The sequence below is a fragment of the Phyllobates terribilis genome, unplaced genomic scaffold (assembly GCF_046119375.1).
Source record: "Phyllobates terribilis strain yellow unplaced genomic scaffold, ASM4611937v1 Scaffold_9__5_contigs__length_417890890, whole genome shotgun sequence".
In the NCBI taxonomy this organism is placed as follows: Eukaryota; Metazoa; Chordata; class Amphibia; order Anura; family Dendrobatidae; genus Phyllobates; species Phyllobates terribilis.
The window spans coordinates 321,086,237-321,100,433 of record NW_027362769.1 but is presented as its reverse complement, the minus strand read 5'-3'; the positions used below and the strand labels follow the sequence as shown (position 1 = coordinate 321,100,433).

The 14,197-nt window shown below is 39.9% G+C and overlaps 1 protein-coding gene across 1 annotated transcript; it reads left to right on the top strand.

Annotated features, from left to right (window-relative positions):
- Positions 1 to 2,723: 2,723 nt before the first annotated feature.
- LOC141162160 (melanin-concentrating hormone receptor 1-like) lies at positions 2,724 to 13,633 on the top strand. The gene is made up of 2 exons (XM_073647959.1): positions 2,724 to 3,216; positions 8,181 to 13,633. The coding sequence occupies exons 1-2, from the start codon at positions 3,135 to 3,137 to the stop codon at positions 9,179 to 9,181; spliced, it is 1,083 nt and encodes a 360-aa protein (XP_073504060.1). The 5' UTR covers positions 2,724 to 3,134; the 3' UTR covers positions 9,182 to 13,633.
- The last annotated feature ends 564 nt before the right edge of the window (positions 13,634 to 14,197 follow it).

Genomic DNA, 14,197 nt, shown 5'->3' with positions numbered 1-14,197 from the left:
ATGAAGGTCTTTATTATTAAGGGAAAAAGAAATCCAAACCTACAGGGCCCTGTGTGAAAAAGTGATTGCCCCCTAAACCTAATAACTGGTTGGGCCACCCTTAGCAGCAACAACTGCCATCAAGCGCTTACGATAACTGCCAATGAGTCTTTGTCAGGATTCCTGTTGTCCTTCTACAGCTTGACCACTAGTGGCTGCTATTGTTCACTTTAATAATTGTGCTGCAATTCCACTCCTTATCACTGGAGGCTGCTGCTGTGTTCTGCAATTGCCCTCTACTAAGATGGCAGATTTTGAACCTGTGGAATCCATCTTGTTTCCTGTTTGGGCCTACTTAAAGCCGCATGGAGCTCTCATTCATTGCTTGTGTATTGTGTCTACCTGTTTGGTCTAGTTCCAGTCTCATGCTCCTGGACTGTTTTACCCAGACTATTATCTCCTCTCCTCCTCTTCTACTACCACTTTCTATTCCTGCTTGTGCTCCTTCGGCTACTGGATTCCAGCAGTGCTACGCCAGTACCGTAACAGTCTTTTACAACGCTCTGGAGGAATTTTGGCCCACTCATCTTTGCAAAATTGTTGTAATTCAGCCACATTGGAGGGTTTCCGAGCATGAACCGCCTTTTTAAGGTCATGCCACAGCATCTCAATAAGATTAAGGTCAGGACTTTGACTAGGCCACTCCAAAGTCTTAATTTTTTTTTCTTAAGCAATTTAGAGGTGGACTTTCAGGTGTGTTTTGGATCATTGTCCTGCTGTATAATCCAAGTGCACTTCAGCTTGAGGTCACAAACAGAAGGCCAGACATTCTCCTTCAGGAATTTTTGTTAGACAGCAGAATTCATGGTTCTATTTACCACAGCAAGTCTTCCAGGTCCTAAAGCAGCAAAACAGCCCCAGACCATCACACTACCACCATATTTTACTGTTGGCATGATGTTCCTTTTCTGAAATGCTGTGTTACTTCTACTCCAGATGTAATGGGACTTGCACCTTCCAAAAAGTTAATCTTTTATTTTGTCAGTCTACAGAGTATTCTCCCAAAAGTCTTGGCGAATGGCGATCATCAAGATGTTTTCTGGCAAAACTGAGACAAGCCTTTATGTTCTTTTTGCTCAGCAGTGGTTTGTGTCTTGGAACTCTACCATGCATACCATTTTTGCCCAATCTCTTTCTTATGGTGGAGTCATGAACACTGACCTTAGCTAAGGCAAGTGAGGCCTGCAGTTCTTTGGATGTTGTTGTGGGGTCTTTTCTGACCTCTTGGATGAGTCGTCACTGCTCTCTTGGTGTAATTTTGGTGAGCTGGCCACTCCTGGGAATGTTCACCACTGTTCGATGTTTTCGTCCTTTGTGGATAATGGTTCTCACTGTAGTTTGCTGGAGTCCCAAAGCTTTAGAAATTACTTTATAACTTTTTCCAGACTGATAGATCTCAATTTCTTTGTTTCTCATTTGTTCCTGAATTTCTTTGGATCACAGCATGATGTCTAGCTTTTGGGGATCTTTTGGTCTACTTCACTTTGTCGGGCAGGTCCTATTTAAGTGATTTCTTTATTGAGAACAGGTGTGGCTGTAATCAGGCTGTGTGTGGCTAGGGAAATTGAACTCCGCTTCCCAAAAGATGTGAAAAAACACAGTTAATTTATGTTTTAAGGGGTGGCAATCACTTTTTTACACATGGCCCTGTAGGTTAGGATTTCTTTTCCCCTTAATAATAAAGACCTTCATTTAAAACTGCATTTTGTGTTCACTCATGTTATCTTTGTCTAATAATTAAATTTGTGTTGTGATCTGAAACATTTAAGTATGACAAACATGCAAAAGAGTAAGAAATCAGGAAAGGGGCAAACACTTTTTCACACCACTGTATTTAGAGAATTTATTATTTTTAATATGTATTAGTTAAAAATAAATGGTGACAGGTCCTCTTTAAGAATCTGCTGAGTATGTCTCACCCATATTTCCTGATCTGAACCATCTTGCATTTCAGAAGCAGAGTGACTAATTTCGCCTTTGGGTGTAGAGTCGCTCTTTAATTAGCTTATGCTTTTCACATCGGCTACTAAACTGGGTTAATTAATTTTAGGAAAGAAAAGATTTATTTTTTTTACGTCAGTACCAGCACTTTCACCATTCCCGAGACTCAAAATTTCAGGATTAACATACTAAACAAAAATGGCATAAAGACAAAGTGGATAATCCAACTCCGTTCCTAGAGGGCCCATGTAGGTTATTATTCGGCTTCAGTCCCAGGGTAGCAATTGATTACGGCAATCTTTGAAATTAAATTGAATGCTAATTAGAACTTCGCATACTCTCACGATTTCAGTTAAAGTCTACTTGCAACCAATCCATCACAGGCCAGCGCAATTTTCTCTGTAGACCCCCTTCCTGCTATGTTCACGCTACCGTGCCTTGGACCCCCTGCGGAAAATCCAGTTTGGACCCTTTTCTATGTGCTCCTAATTACCTGTAAGCAACCGCACAGGAGCCTTTGAACTGACACACGCTGCCTCTGGGAACTGCCATGGTTAATTAGAAAGGTTCCATCAAAAAGCAAAGAAAATGAGAAAAACTGTTTGTACTTTTATAATCTAAAAAAAAAAAGTGTAAAATTAATTTAGCGTATTTTATATTGAGTCTCGGGGAACCTCTTCTGCTTCTTGAAATATTCTGACTGATATATGAAAACTCATTTTTTTCACGCAGATTCTAGATTTGGAGTCTGGGCAGTTGGGGATGCACCGCTGGGCTTGTATGCAATGAATTTCCCTGTTTTTAAGGTTGTATCTATTTGGATGGCAGAACGATTGGGAATCTGTATTGATTTCCTCTTTCTTCAGCTGTGATACAAAGAAGACACCCTTTGCTCCATCCAGATGACAGCTTGCTTTATTAAGGAATGTTGTCACTTTAGCCAGAGGGTGGTGCAAGGAGCAGGAGGAACCACAGCTCAGATTGTGCTATATTCTTCACAGCAGCTTCTAGGGAAAGCAGGTTGTATTCAGAGATGCTGGATTCCACATGCTCTGCCTGCTCCTGCAATGGGCTGCTGCAGCTAGCAGGGACTTTGACAGATGCCAGCTGAGGAGGCCAATAAACTGTATTGACAGGTTGCCAGACCAGAAAAGATGGAGGTGCCAGCAGATCTGGAAGAGGAGATCAACCTGCAGGATAACAATTCCCAGATTTTTCACAACTTTTCTTCTTTTGGTAGGTAGTTGCATGAATGGATTGTATTGCAGTCTATGTTCATTGTCCTATATTCCTAGACTGGTTATGTATCTCTGCAGTTCTGGTCCAAATCTAGTTCTGCAGAACACAATTTGCTGATGATTTTACAATGTGAGGATTTGCAGGGATAGTGGAGCTGAGTGTTTCCAGTGTAACAGAGATGAGTTTGTTGTTTGTTACAACTCATGATGTCTTGTAGTTTTTTTTTTTTTACATAGGACTGCAGGTAAAATTGTAACCATTATAATTGGAAATTAACAGATCAATGACACCACAGTCTGATCTTAGGTTGTTCCCACATTGTGTTTTCTCTGCAAAAAGTCACATTACATTTTTTTTTTTAAATTGTAGCAAAAACCACAGATTGATCGCGATCGAGGCAAAAAATGCAGGATCTGTTCAAACAGTGGTTTTATATGTGGATTTTGGAAGCAGATCCGCTTCAATATCCACATTTATTTTACTAACTTATACAGCGCTTTACAAACATTATCGGCACTGTCCCCATTGGGACTCACAATCTAGAATATTCAAAGACTATCTGAAGCGGTTTGATTTGGAAGCGGATCATGAGGTGGAAAATGTGAACATACCTTTATGCTGTTGAAGGAACGTTAATTCGACCATGTGTTAGCAGAGCTAACAATCTAATTTCTATACTATAAGCAAGTACAGGTTACTATGAGCTATTTAGGAAAAAACTCCTGTGTATCAGGCTGCATTCAGAAGACTGTGTCCAATTTTGCATCCAAAAATGGATCTGTGAAAAAACAGATAGCACGTGGTTGGCTTCCGTGTGCATTCCGTTTTTTTTTCTCACTCCCATAGAATTTAATGGCTGAGTCTGATTCGCAAAAAATTGACCAAAATAGGACATTTGTGAGCAATGGATTAGCAAAAATGGACCAAAATAGGACATTTGTGAGCAATGGATTCGCAAAAATAGACCAAAAATGGACCAAAATAGGACATGTGTGAGCAATGAATTTGGAAAAATGGACCAAAAATAGACCAAAATAGAACGTGTGTGAGTTTTTTGCAGAGGTACAAAAAGCCCCATTGACTTAGGAGGAAAATGTTCATGTGAATAACCAGATTTAGGAGGTGAGCCCTAAGGCTCTATATAATGGAGTAATTGGCATATCTGCTATCCTCTGTATCCCCCCTCTCTCTCCAGTACAAGATGTTATGTTTAGTATTGGTAGATAGACACCGTTACTATCTTTGCTGACATCAGTACTTAAAATTTCACAGATATATCCATGTGAATGGTACAGAGAGCTGTGTTATGCTAGGGAGCATCTCTAGGTTATCATGTGGGATTGCCTCTTGTAATTCCCTCAGCTGTAAATGAGAATTTCTCTGTGATCATTGACTGTTCTGTTCAGGAATGTACAATCACATTGTTATTGAGAATATAAATAACTCAGATGAACGGTTCATCGTCAAGAGCCTACCTCATTTTCTAAAGATTACTGCATGTGAACTAGAAAGTGAAGTATGTAGGTTTATATGCAGGGCTAGGACAAGGCGTTCTGGTGTCTTGGGCAAATAAGGTAAATTCCCCCCTCCTCCCAACCACCATAACAATAATTCTGAACACTACTTGTGATTGGGTGATTGATGGTGAAGGGACAAATAGGAATAGTTTGGAACTACACCTGGGTGTCCAGTAGTTTACTCACCTCTTCACACTCCAACATTGTCGCTGCCCCAATCACTGGTCTACAAATAGGCTAACCGCTGCCGAATGTATGGATCCAGCAGGTGCATGACCACTAACACACAAGCTTATATGGTAAGTCAGGGTCACACTCACAGCAATACAGAATATATACACACATATAGAGTCACACTCATTATACTCACTTAGTTTTGACTGCTGACATCACTACAGACCAAAAAACAAACCTCCTAAACAACTACAGACCCCAGACCTGACCCATCAAACTAATACAGACCCCAGATTAGACACCCTAAACAAATACTGTACATACCCCAGGCCAGGCTCCCTAAACTAATATAGACTCCAGCCCACCCAAACCCAGAAAAAAAAACCCTAAACAGAGACCCCAGGCCAGACCTCAACTGATAGAGTCCTCAGACTAGATCCCATACTCTTATGGCAGAGACACACTGCCGTGTAATTCGTGCGATGATCGCATTGAATTGCACGGCCTGACCCGGCACCTCTCCTGACTTGAACATGACAGTGTGATGTATTTCTATGCAGCTGTCATGCTCAGAAAAGAGAACAGGCAGCCAGTACCAGGTTTACAATGCGATCCTCGCACGAGTTATGCAGCAGTATGTCTCTGAACTTAGTAGCAACTCACACTACTGTCGCAAACTGTATGGAGCCTTGTTACTCTGCCCCCTGGCTTCAGAACCAGTGCACATATGTTTATGTGACTTTATCTGGGCATATCTCTCTACAGTATGTTCCCATGCACAAGCGCTGGAAAAAAAACTACACTGCACTTAAAACTGTGAGAATACATAACATGTTACTTAAATGGGTTGTCCACTACTTTTATATTGATGTCCTTTCCTTAGGATAAGTCATTCAAATCAGATCGGTGGATCAGCTATTCCCGATGCTGGCCGGATGTCATCCATTTTGGAGTGGAACAGCACAGCTATGTCAACTGTATAGTGGTTGCAGCGGAGTACTGCCAATCGACTCCCATTCATTCAAATAGGGGCGGATGTGCAGTATCCGGCCGCGGCCACTAGGCAGTTAATGGAGCTTTGCTGTACAGCAGGAACAGATGATCGGCGGAGGTGGCGGGTGTCACAACCTCATCGATCTGATATTGAGACCCTATTAGGTCCTGCACACATTTGTGCTTTTAGAGATCACTGTATACCACAGTTTTATAAAGACTATTGTTATGATTCATGGAAAAAAAAAATGAAAAAGTTTACAATAAGTTTTGTAACTACTATTCTTTTTTTTTTAATTGCACCCAAATCCTTGTTGCAGGGCAGTACCTTACCACTCTTTCTGGACGAATTTTCATGCAAAAATGCTAGATTTTTGTTATGTCATTTAAAATCCTGGCATTTGTTCCACCACATTGGACAATATTTACTTTCTCGGCATAAGATGAAAATAACAAAGGGAAAGCATGATGTGATTGACTGGAAGTGGAGTGTAAAATATGCATTAAAAATTTTCAGACAGTACGCCCTTCATTTAGTTTTATGCTTGTTTAAGTGGCAGATGTAAATTGGCAGTTGGGTTGCTCAGGGGCGTAACAAGGAGTGGAGGTCTGGAAAGACATCTGGCAAATTTGGTTGAATTTGATGGACATGTTTTTTTTTCAACTGGACTACCTATGTAACTAGATATAAGACTACAGCAAGAAACTGGTTTTTTTTCTATATGTGAATGTATTCTAATAATGATTATATCATTATGACAAGCACATTCAATTGTATCTGCACCACCCCCTCCACCGGAGCCCAGTGATGCCATAAGAGTCTTCAGTCTAGTAAATCTTTTCTAAATTGAATCTTCACTCTACCAAATCTTTTCTAATTTGAATCTTCACTCTACCAAATCTTTTCTAAATTGGCATACTAATCTGATGGAGAAAAAAGAGTAGATATTCTGTTGGAATAATATGAAACTTCAGGGAGAGACCAAGAGAAATGCTCTCTCTTGTAGAAAAAATATCTAGTAAAATAATGTGTGTGTATATACGGTATAAATGTGTATAAACAGTATATATCTTTTAAAAAGAGCCTTTGATGGATATTGGTTTTACAAAAATACAAAAATAAAGTAAGACTATATATACTTTAAGCAATGTTTTTTTTATATTTTTTTAAATATAAATATAAGCAGCTCAATATTTGATAATGTAAACATTAGAGATTGAAAAGCACTTACTCACCTTGGAAAGTAAAAGTGCCATAGAGGCAGGATGGAGCAGAACCCATAAAGCAAGCTCTCATCATTGTATTATGCCTTTCATAAAAGGCATGCAAGTGTATGTTCAACTTTTCTTAAACTTCAAGTGCCTTTATGGATTTGGACAAAGGGTGTCCTCTGCCATCTTTGAGCCCTTTATGTACACACTCTATTAAAGGCGTATGAAAAGCTGTGTGAATAGGGGCTCCAGACCATGGAGAATTAAACCGCCAGTTAATATCTGTCTTATTAATGAACAGAACAGTAAGTGCAATTATTTAGATTATTACTGACGTTCCTTTCACATGTTCTTAGGTTCGGATTATGAAAAAAATCAAAGCAAAGGCTTAAAGATGATAAATTATTAATTATTATTAATTATACATTCTATAAATCAATGGCATACATGAAAATAAGAAACTTTGTAATATATCTTATCAGAGAAATCTTCTTCTTTCTTGGCCAGGATTGACCATTCATTCTTAAAATTGTCCTTTCACTGGTAAAATCTGTATTCAGTGAAGACAGATTTTTACATTACTGAGATAGGAGATGACAGTTGCTACTAATAAAATTCTATGTGGAGGGAAGGTGGGAGGAGTAGAGAGGATCTAGAGGCCGGGCTCTTCCCTCCTCTTCCTCCCCTTCCTATCTACATGGAATCTCATCAGTAACAACTGCCATCTCCTATCACAGTAATGTAAAAATTTGTCTTCACTGAATAGAGATTTTACCCGTGAAAGGACAATTTTGATAATTCTGAGTCCTGAGGACATGTATCACCATACATGATGTATTCCAAAACGTGTAGATACCTAGTGCTGATCACTGACCAGTCAAGCAGCACTATGACCATACATAGGGTTGTCCCGATGTCCTCCTCTATCTTAAGAAGCTACAGTATATCAGTTCTCGTCTTTATTCACAAAATATCTTGGTCAAGATAATATATATAAGAAAAGCTATAATGCAGTACATTGTAGGCATGGTATATTTTTCTAACCCATTATTTTTCTCATTACAGATCCTAGTGGCAATGTCGCCTATGCCAACGTAATAATGCCAACTGTTTTTGGAATTATTTGTTTGTTGGGAATTATTGGCAATAGTGTTGTCATCTATACCGTCTTCAAGAAATCCAAATTCCGGTGTACCAGCAGTGTTCCTGACATATTTATCATCAACCTTTCAGTGGTAGACTTACTCTTTCTTCTTGGGATGCCCTTCTTGATTCATCAACTTCTTGGTAATGGTGTTTGGCATTTTGGAGAAACCATGTGTACACTTATTACTGCATTGGATACCAATAGTCAGTTTACCAGCACGTATATACTGACAGCCATGTCTATTGACCGATACCTTGCAACAGTTTACCCATTTACCTCGGCAAAGTACAGGAAGCCACCTGTAGCCATCATGGTCATTTGCATCCTGTGGGTGCTGTCTCTTCTAAGTATCACTCCAGTTTGGATGTATGCTAGACTTATTTCCCTTCCCGGTGGAGTCCTGGGCTGTGGCATCACCCTACCCAATCCAGAAAGTGATATTTATTGGTACACCTTGTATCAGTTCTTTTTGGCCTTTGCCATCCCATTTGCTGTTATTTCATTAGCTTATAGGAGAATCCTGCTGAAAATGGCTTCCTCAGAAGCCCTAACAGCTCAGAGAAGCTCAAGGATAAGGACCAAAAAAGTGACGAGGACAGCTATAGCCATCTGCTTGGTGTTCTTCATCTGTTGGGCTCCATTTTATGTACTGCAAATAATTCAACTAGTCATGGACCAGCCTACACTAGCGTTTCATTATGCTTATTGTGTGGCCATCAGTATGGGCTATGCTAATAGTTGTATTAACCCTTTCATCTATATTATCTTGTGTGAAACCTTTAGACGTAGGTTTATCGTTTCTGTACGACCAGCAGAAGATCTTCCACCTGGCAGGATCAGGATGAAGTTTGGCACAGATCCTCCATCAGGTAGTGGCCAACCATTGCTTCACCTTGTCCCAGTTTCTTCTGGTAGCTAAGGGAAAGGATGAGACTCAAATTAACTTTTCTACGGGAACATCTAGATGCATCGTGGTGAATATGACGGTTATGCGGTTGTGTTAAACTCTACTATAAAACCCTTTGCCAAGTAATTGGGCAATATCCTTTGGCTCATCCTCTGTTTAGATTGCTTTACATTTCATGTAAAGTTGTTTTATAGGCAAGCGACATTTATTGTGTTTATCGGCATATCTTGGCAAGAGTGTGTCGCTTGCACTTTCTGCACACTGTGAATGTAAAATGTCTTCACTCATGAAGAGTCCATTTGGATTTTGCAACTTTCACCCTGCGGCTTCTTATCTGTGCATTTGACATGGCTACAGCATAACAAATGACTATTGATTTTTCTTCACAGCTAGTCAAAATGTATTTTTGAAGTTGTTTATTCCGTTTATTTCACGGTAGCTGAGCTACAGTAGTCTGTCATATCTGAAATAAGGAGAAAAAGCAAGCGTACGTAATGTACTGGAAGCCATAACAAATGTATCGATGGTTATCTGAAGGCATTAGGCGTGTGACAAAGGTATTAAAGCTCCCTGTTTCATTAAAAGACAATACCAATTTAAGGATTGAAACGTGACCAAAAGAGTTGTCTGGTTTTATTAATCCCTTTTTGTGAGAGAGGTCCTTAATGGTAAACTGATCAAAGGATGTTCCGAGTGATCAGCTGTAATTTGTGTTCAATTTCCCTGCAGCGCATGTACAGGAAGAGTGAAGTATTGCACAGTTCTTATTAAAATCAATGGGATGTCCATGTAACAAATGAACCACTCAGTATCTTACTAATGAGAGTCCTGAATGGGAAATCATCTATTAATTCAGAATTTTTTAATGAGGTAATTTAAAACAGGGGCTTTTTTTAGCCCAGAATTTTTCCGGTAGCTTATACAAAAATTAAGAATTTCTCTTAAGTATGGCAAGGAAATTGTATCAAGCAATTTGCGAGAATTTTGGAAAATTATGATATATGCCATTTTTGTGAAAAAAATAAAAATAATCTGTGATTTTTCTTGCTAATTTTGAAAAGTGTCCATGAAAGGCCATGTTCAATAACATATCCCAGCAGCCATAGATTTCAGTTTCTGTCTTGAGGGCAATCCAAGCCTGCATTTTACTCCAATCAACATTTCTTTGAGTCCTTTAAATCTGCTTGTGGGTTTTTTTTTGTACTTTTTTGTCTATCAAGTTTTCCCAATTACCAATGTAATTCGTCTCTGCTCACTTCTGCATTAGGGGCTGACCGCGACCAGTGATGTCACGTCCAATTTTTTTCAGACCAAGCAGATGGAAAAAATTATGGAATCACTCAATTTTGAGGAAAAAATTATGGAATCATGAAAAACAAACACATAAAAGAACACTCCAATATATCACTAGTATTTTGTTGCACACCTCTGGCTTTAATAACAGCTTGAAGTTTCTGAGGCATGGACTTAATGAGTGACAAACAGTACTCTTCATAAATCTGGCTCCAACTTTCTCTGATTGCTGTTGCCAGATCAGCTTTGCAGGTTGGAGCCTTGTCATGGACCATTTTCTTCAACTTCCACCAAAGATTTTCAATTGGATTGAGATCCGAACTATTTGCAGGCCATGACATTGACCTTATGTGTCTTCTTTCAAGGAATGTTTTCACAGTTTTTGCTCTATGGCAGGATGCATTATCATCTTGAAAAATGAAGTCATCATCCCCAAACATCCTTTCAATTGATGGGATAAGAAAACTGTCCAAAATATCAATGTAAACTTGGGTATTTATTGAAGATGTAATGACAGCCATCTCCCCATTGCCTTTACCTGACATGCAGCCCCATATCATTAATGACTGTAGAAATTTGCATGTTCTCTTCATGCAGTCATTTTTATAAATCTCATTGGAACAGCACCAAACAAAAGTTTCAGCATCATCACCTTGCCCAATGCAGAATCATCACTGAATATGACTTTCATCCAGTCATCCACAGTCCACGATTGCTTTTCCTTAGCCCATTGTAACCTTGTTTTTTTCTGTTTAGGTGTTAATGATGGTTATGTTTAGCTTTTCTGTATGTAAATCCCATTTCCTTTAGGCGGTTTCTTACAGTTCGGTCACAGACATTGACTCCGGCTTCCTCCCATTAGTTCCTCATTTGTTTTGTTGTGCATTTCCTGTTTTGGAGACATATTGCTTTACGTTTCCGGTCTTGATGCTTTGATGTCTTCCTTGGTCTACCAGTTTGTTTGCCTTTAACAACCTTCCCATGTTGTTTGTATTTGGTCCAGATTTTAGACACAACTGACTGTGAACAACCAACATCTTTTGCAACATTGCTTGATGGTTTACCTTCTTTTAAGAGTTTGATAATCCTCTCCTTTATTTCAATTGACATCTCTCGTGTTGGAGACATGATTCATGTCAGTCCACTTGGTACAACAGCTCTCCAAGGTGTGATCACTCCTTTTTAGATGCAGACTAACGAGCGGATCTAATTTGATGCAGGTGTTAGTTTTGGAAATGAAAATTTACAGGGTGATTCCATAATTTTTTCCTCAGAATTGAGTGATTCCATAATTTTTTTCCTCTGCTTGGTCTGAAAAAAATTACCCTTACTGAGTACCACATTTTTAATCTTGATTTCTTTTAGTGTTTCTTAAAGCCCTAAAGTTGCCATTTGAAATGACTTTAGTTTTGTGCCATTTCTGTGATCTGCTTTTTTTCAACAACATTAAACAACTGAATGAACATCCTCCGAGCCCTGTGATTCCATCATTTTTGCCAGGGGTTGTATAATAAAATGCTTATACTCATCTGTCTGGAGATGTCCCCCGCTAACTGTAGTGCTGATTCCCAGGCGCCGGTACATGTGATCCTGATGCGGCACACGGGCGGCACACGGTTGCCACATGTGTGACATACACGGGACACGTATATCTTCGATAAAGGTTTTTCCGGTTCTGGAAATATATGGACATGTGAAATGGCCTAAGGCCGCAGCCCCACTATTAGTATTCGGTCAGTATTTTTTCTCAGGAGTGAGAGCCAAAACCTGGTGAGGAACAATCAGAGAAAAGGTATAATAGAAACAAGTCACCAATTCTGCATTTATCACCCACTCCTGGTTTTGGCTCCCCTCCTGAGAAAAAATACTGACCAATTACTGATAGTGGGGCCGTGGCCTGAGGCTGATTTCTAGCTGTAAACCTAAATTTTAATATAAAAACTGCAAAAAATATTAATTTTGTTTGTAACTTATGTTGTCGTCTTTTAGACTGTCTTTTATGGTGTTTGGCGAAGGTGGCCTAACTTTGCCACTCTATTATAGAAAGGGCTGTGTTCACACTTGCATTGGGCAATTGTTTTTATCTGTCTATTTTAAGAACTGAAAAATGGAATTCGTGAGCAAAATAGATCAGTTGCATACCTGACACAAGGAAGCAGAGGGACCCCATTAATTACTAGGCTGTCTGCTATGTGTTCGTTTATGGGTTTGTACACACGTTCAGTATTTGCAGGAGTAAAATCTTCTGCAAATACTGGAGCATTGGCAGGAAAAATGCTGCATAAAGTAGGGGTTTTTTTAATGCGATTTTTCCTATTCATTTTAATGAGTGAAAAATGCTGCAAAAATGCTTCAAATCTGCAAGGAAAGAATAAGCAACATTTGAATGAGATTTCATTCACTTTGCTGATAGATAGTGCTGAGCAAGCAGCCACTCGAGTGACATCTGGGTGCTCGGGTAAGCAGCAAGTATCGCGGGTGCTCGAGCGCCATGCTCGAGTCCCCTCTCTGCATGTTTTGCAGCTGTTAGACAGCCAATAAACATGAGGGAATTGGCTGACATAGACAATAATGCCATAGCCATATTGGCTATGGCTTTACTGTGTATGACAGACAATCCCCGGGGACTCCAGCATGGCGCTTGAGCACCCGCAATACTCGATACATACCCGAGCACCCTGATCTCGTTCGAGTGGCGAGCACGCTCACTCATCGCTACTGGTATAGTAAAAAGCTGCATTTTTTCATGGCAAAAACACAATGTGTGAACATACCCTTAGGCTGCTTGCCCACTATGCGTTTTTCAAGCGTTTTTGCTGTGGAATTTCCGCAGCGAAAACGCTTAAAAAACGCTTGGTGATACGTGCCCCATGGTCCCCAATGATAATCCGCATGTGCTGTGCACATGCTGCTGAAATTTCCGCTGCGGATTATCATTGCGGAAAAATATGCAGCATGTCCATTAATTTTGCGGAAACGTGGTGTAATTGCAGCCATTGACTTGCATTGAATCACTTAGCATCCGCATGACTACATGTGCACATGCGGATATTAAGCGATTCAATGCGCGGATGGTACCCGGGTCTGGAGAAGAGGAGACTCTCCTCCAGCCCCAGGTACCATGGTACCTGTTAAAAAAAGAATTTTAAATAAAAAATAAACATTATACTCACCTTCCGATGTTCCCCGGTGTTTTCTCCGCTGTGTCCGGTCTCTTGTACAGCTCGCGGTGGTGTGAAAGGACCTGCCATGATGTCATTTAGTCATGTGACAGATCGGCGGTCGCGTGACCTGTCACATGACTAAATGACGTCATGAAAGGTCCTTTCACACCACCGCGAGCCGTACAAGAGACCGGACGCAGCAGAGAAAAGACCGGGAGCCATCAGAAGGTAAGTATAATTTTTATTTTTTACCATTTTCATTCTTTTTTTCAACTATTAACTTGGTCACACTATATAAATCCATGTTGCATGGATTTATATAGTGTGGACCAAGTTGTCAAGCACTTTTCAAGGTGATGCTAAAATCGCTTGGAAAAGCGGTTGATAACCCGCATGCAGAAATGCATGCAAAAACGCTTGACAAACGCTTCTACCTGGCGGGAAAAACGCATGTAAAATCCGCATGTGTTTTTCCTGCCAGGGAGAAGCGGAAAAAAACTGCAGCATTTCTGCATCATGGGCACTTAGCCTCAGAACGGAAAAAATTCTGCCTGCTGCATTTTTTTGTTCC

Coding starts and splice junctions, on each gene's coding strand:
- LOC141162160 (XM_073647959.1), top strand. CDS start 3,135: ATGGAGGTGCCAGCAGATCTGGAAGAGGAGATCAACCTGCAGGATAAC. Junction 3,217..8,180: donor TCACAACTTTTCTTCTTTTG/GTAGGTAGTTGC, acceptor TTCTCATTACAG/ATCCTAGTGGCAATGTCGCC.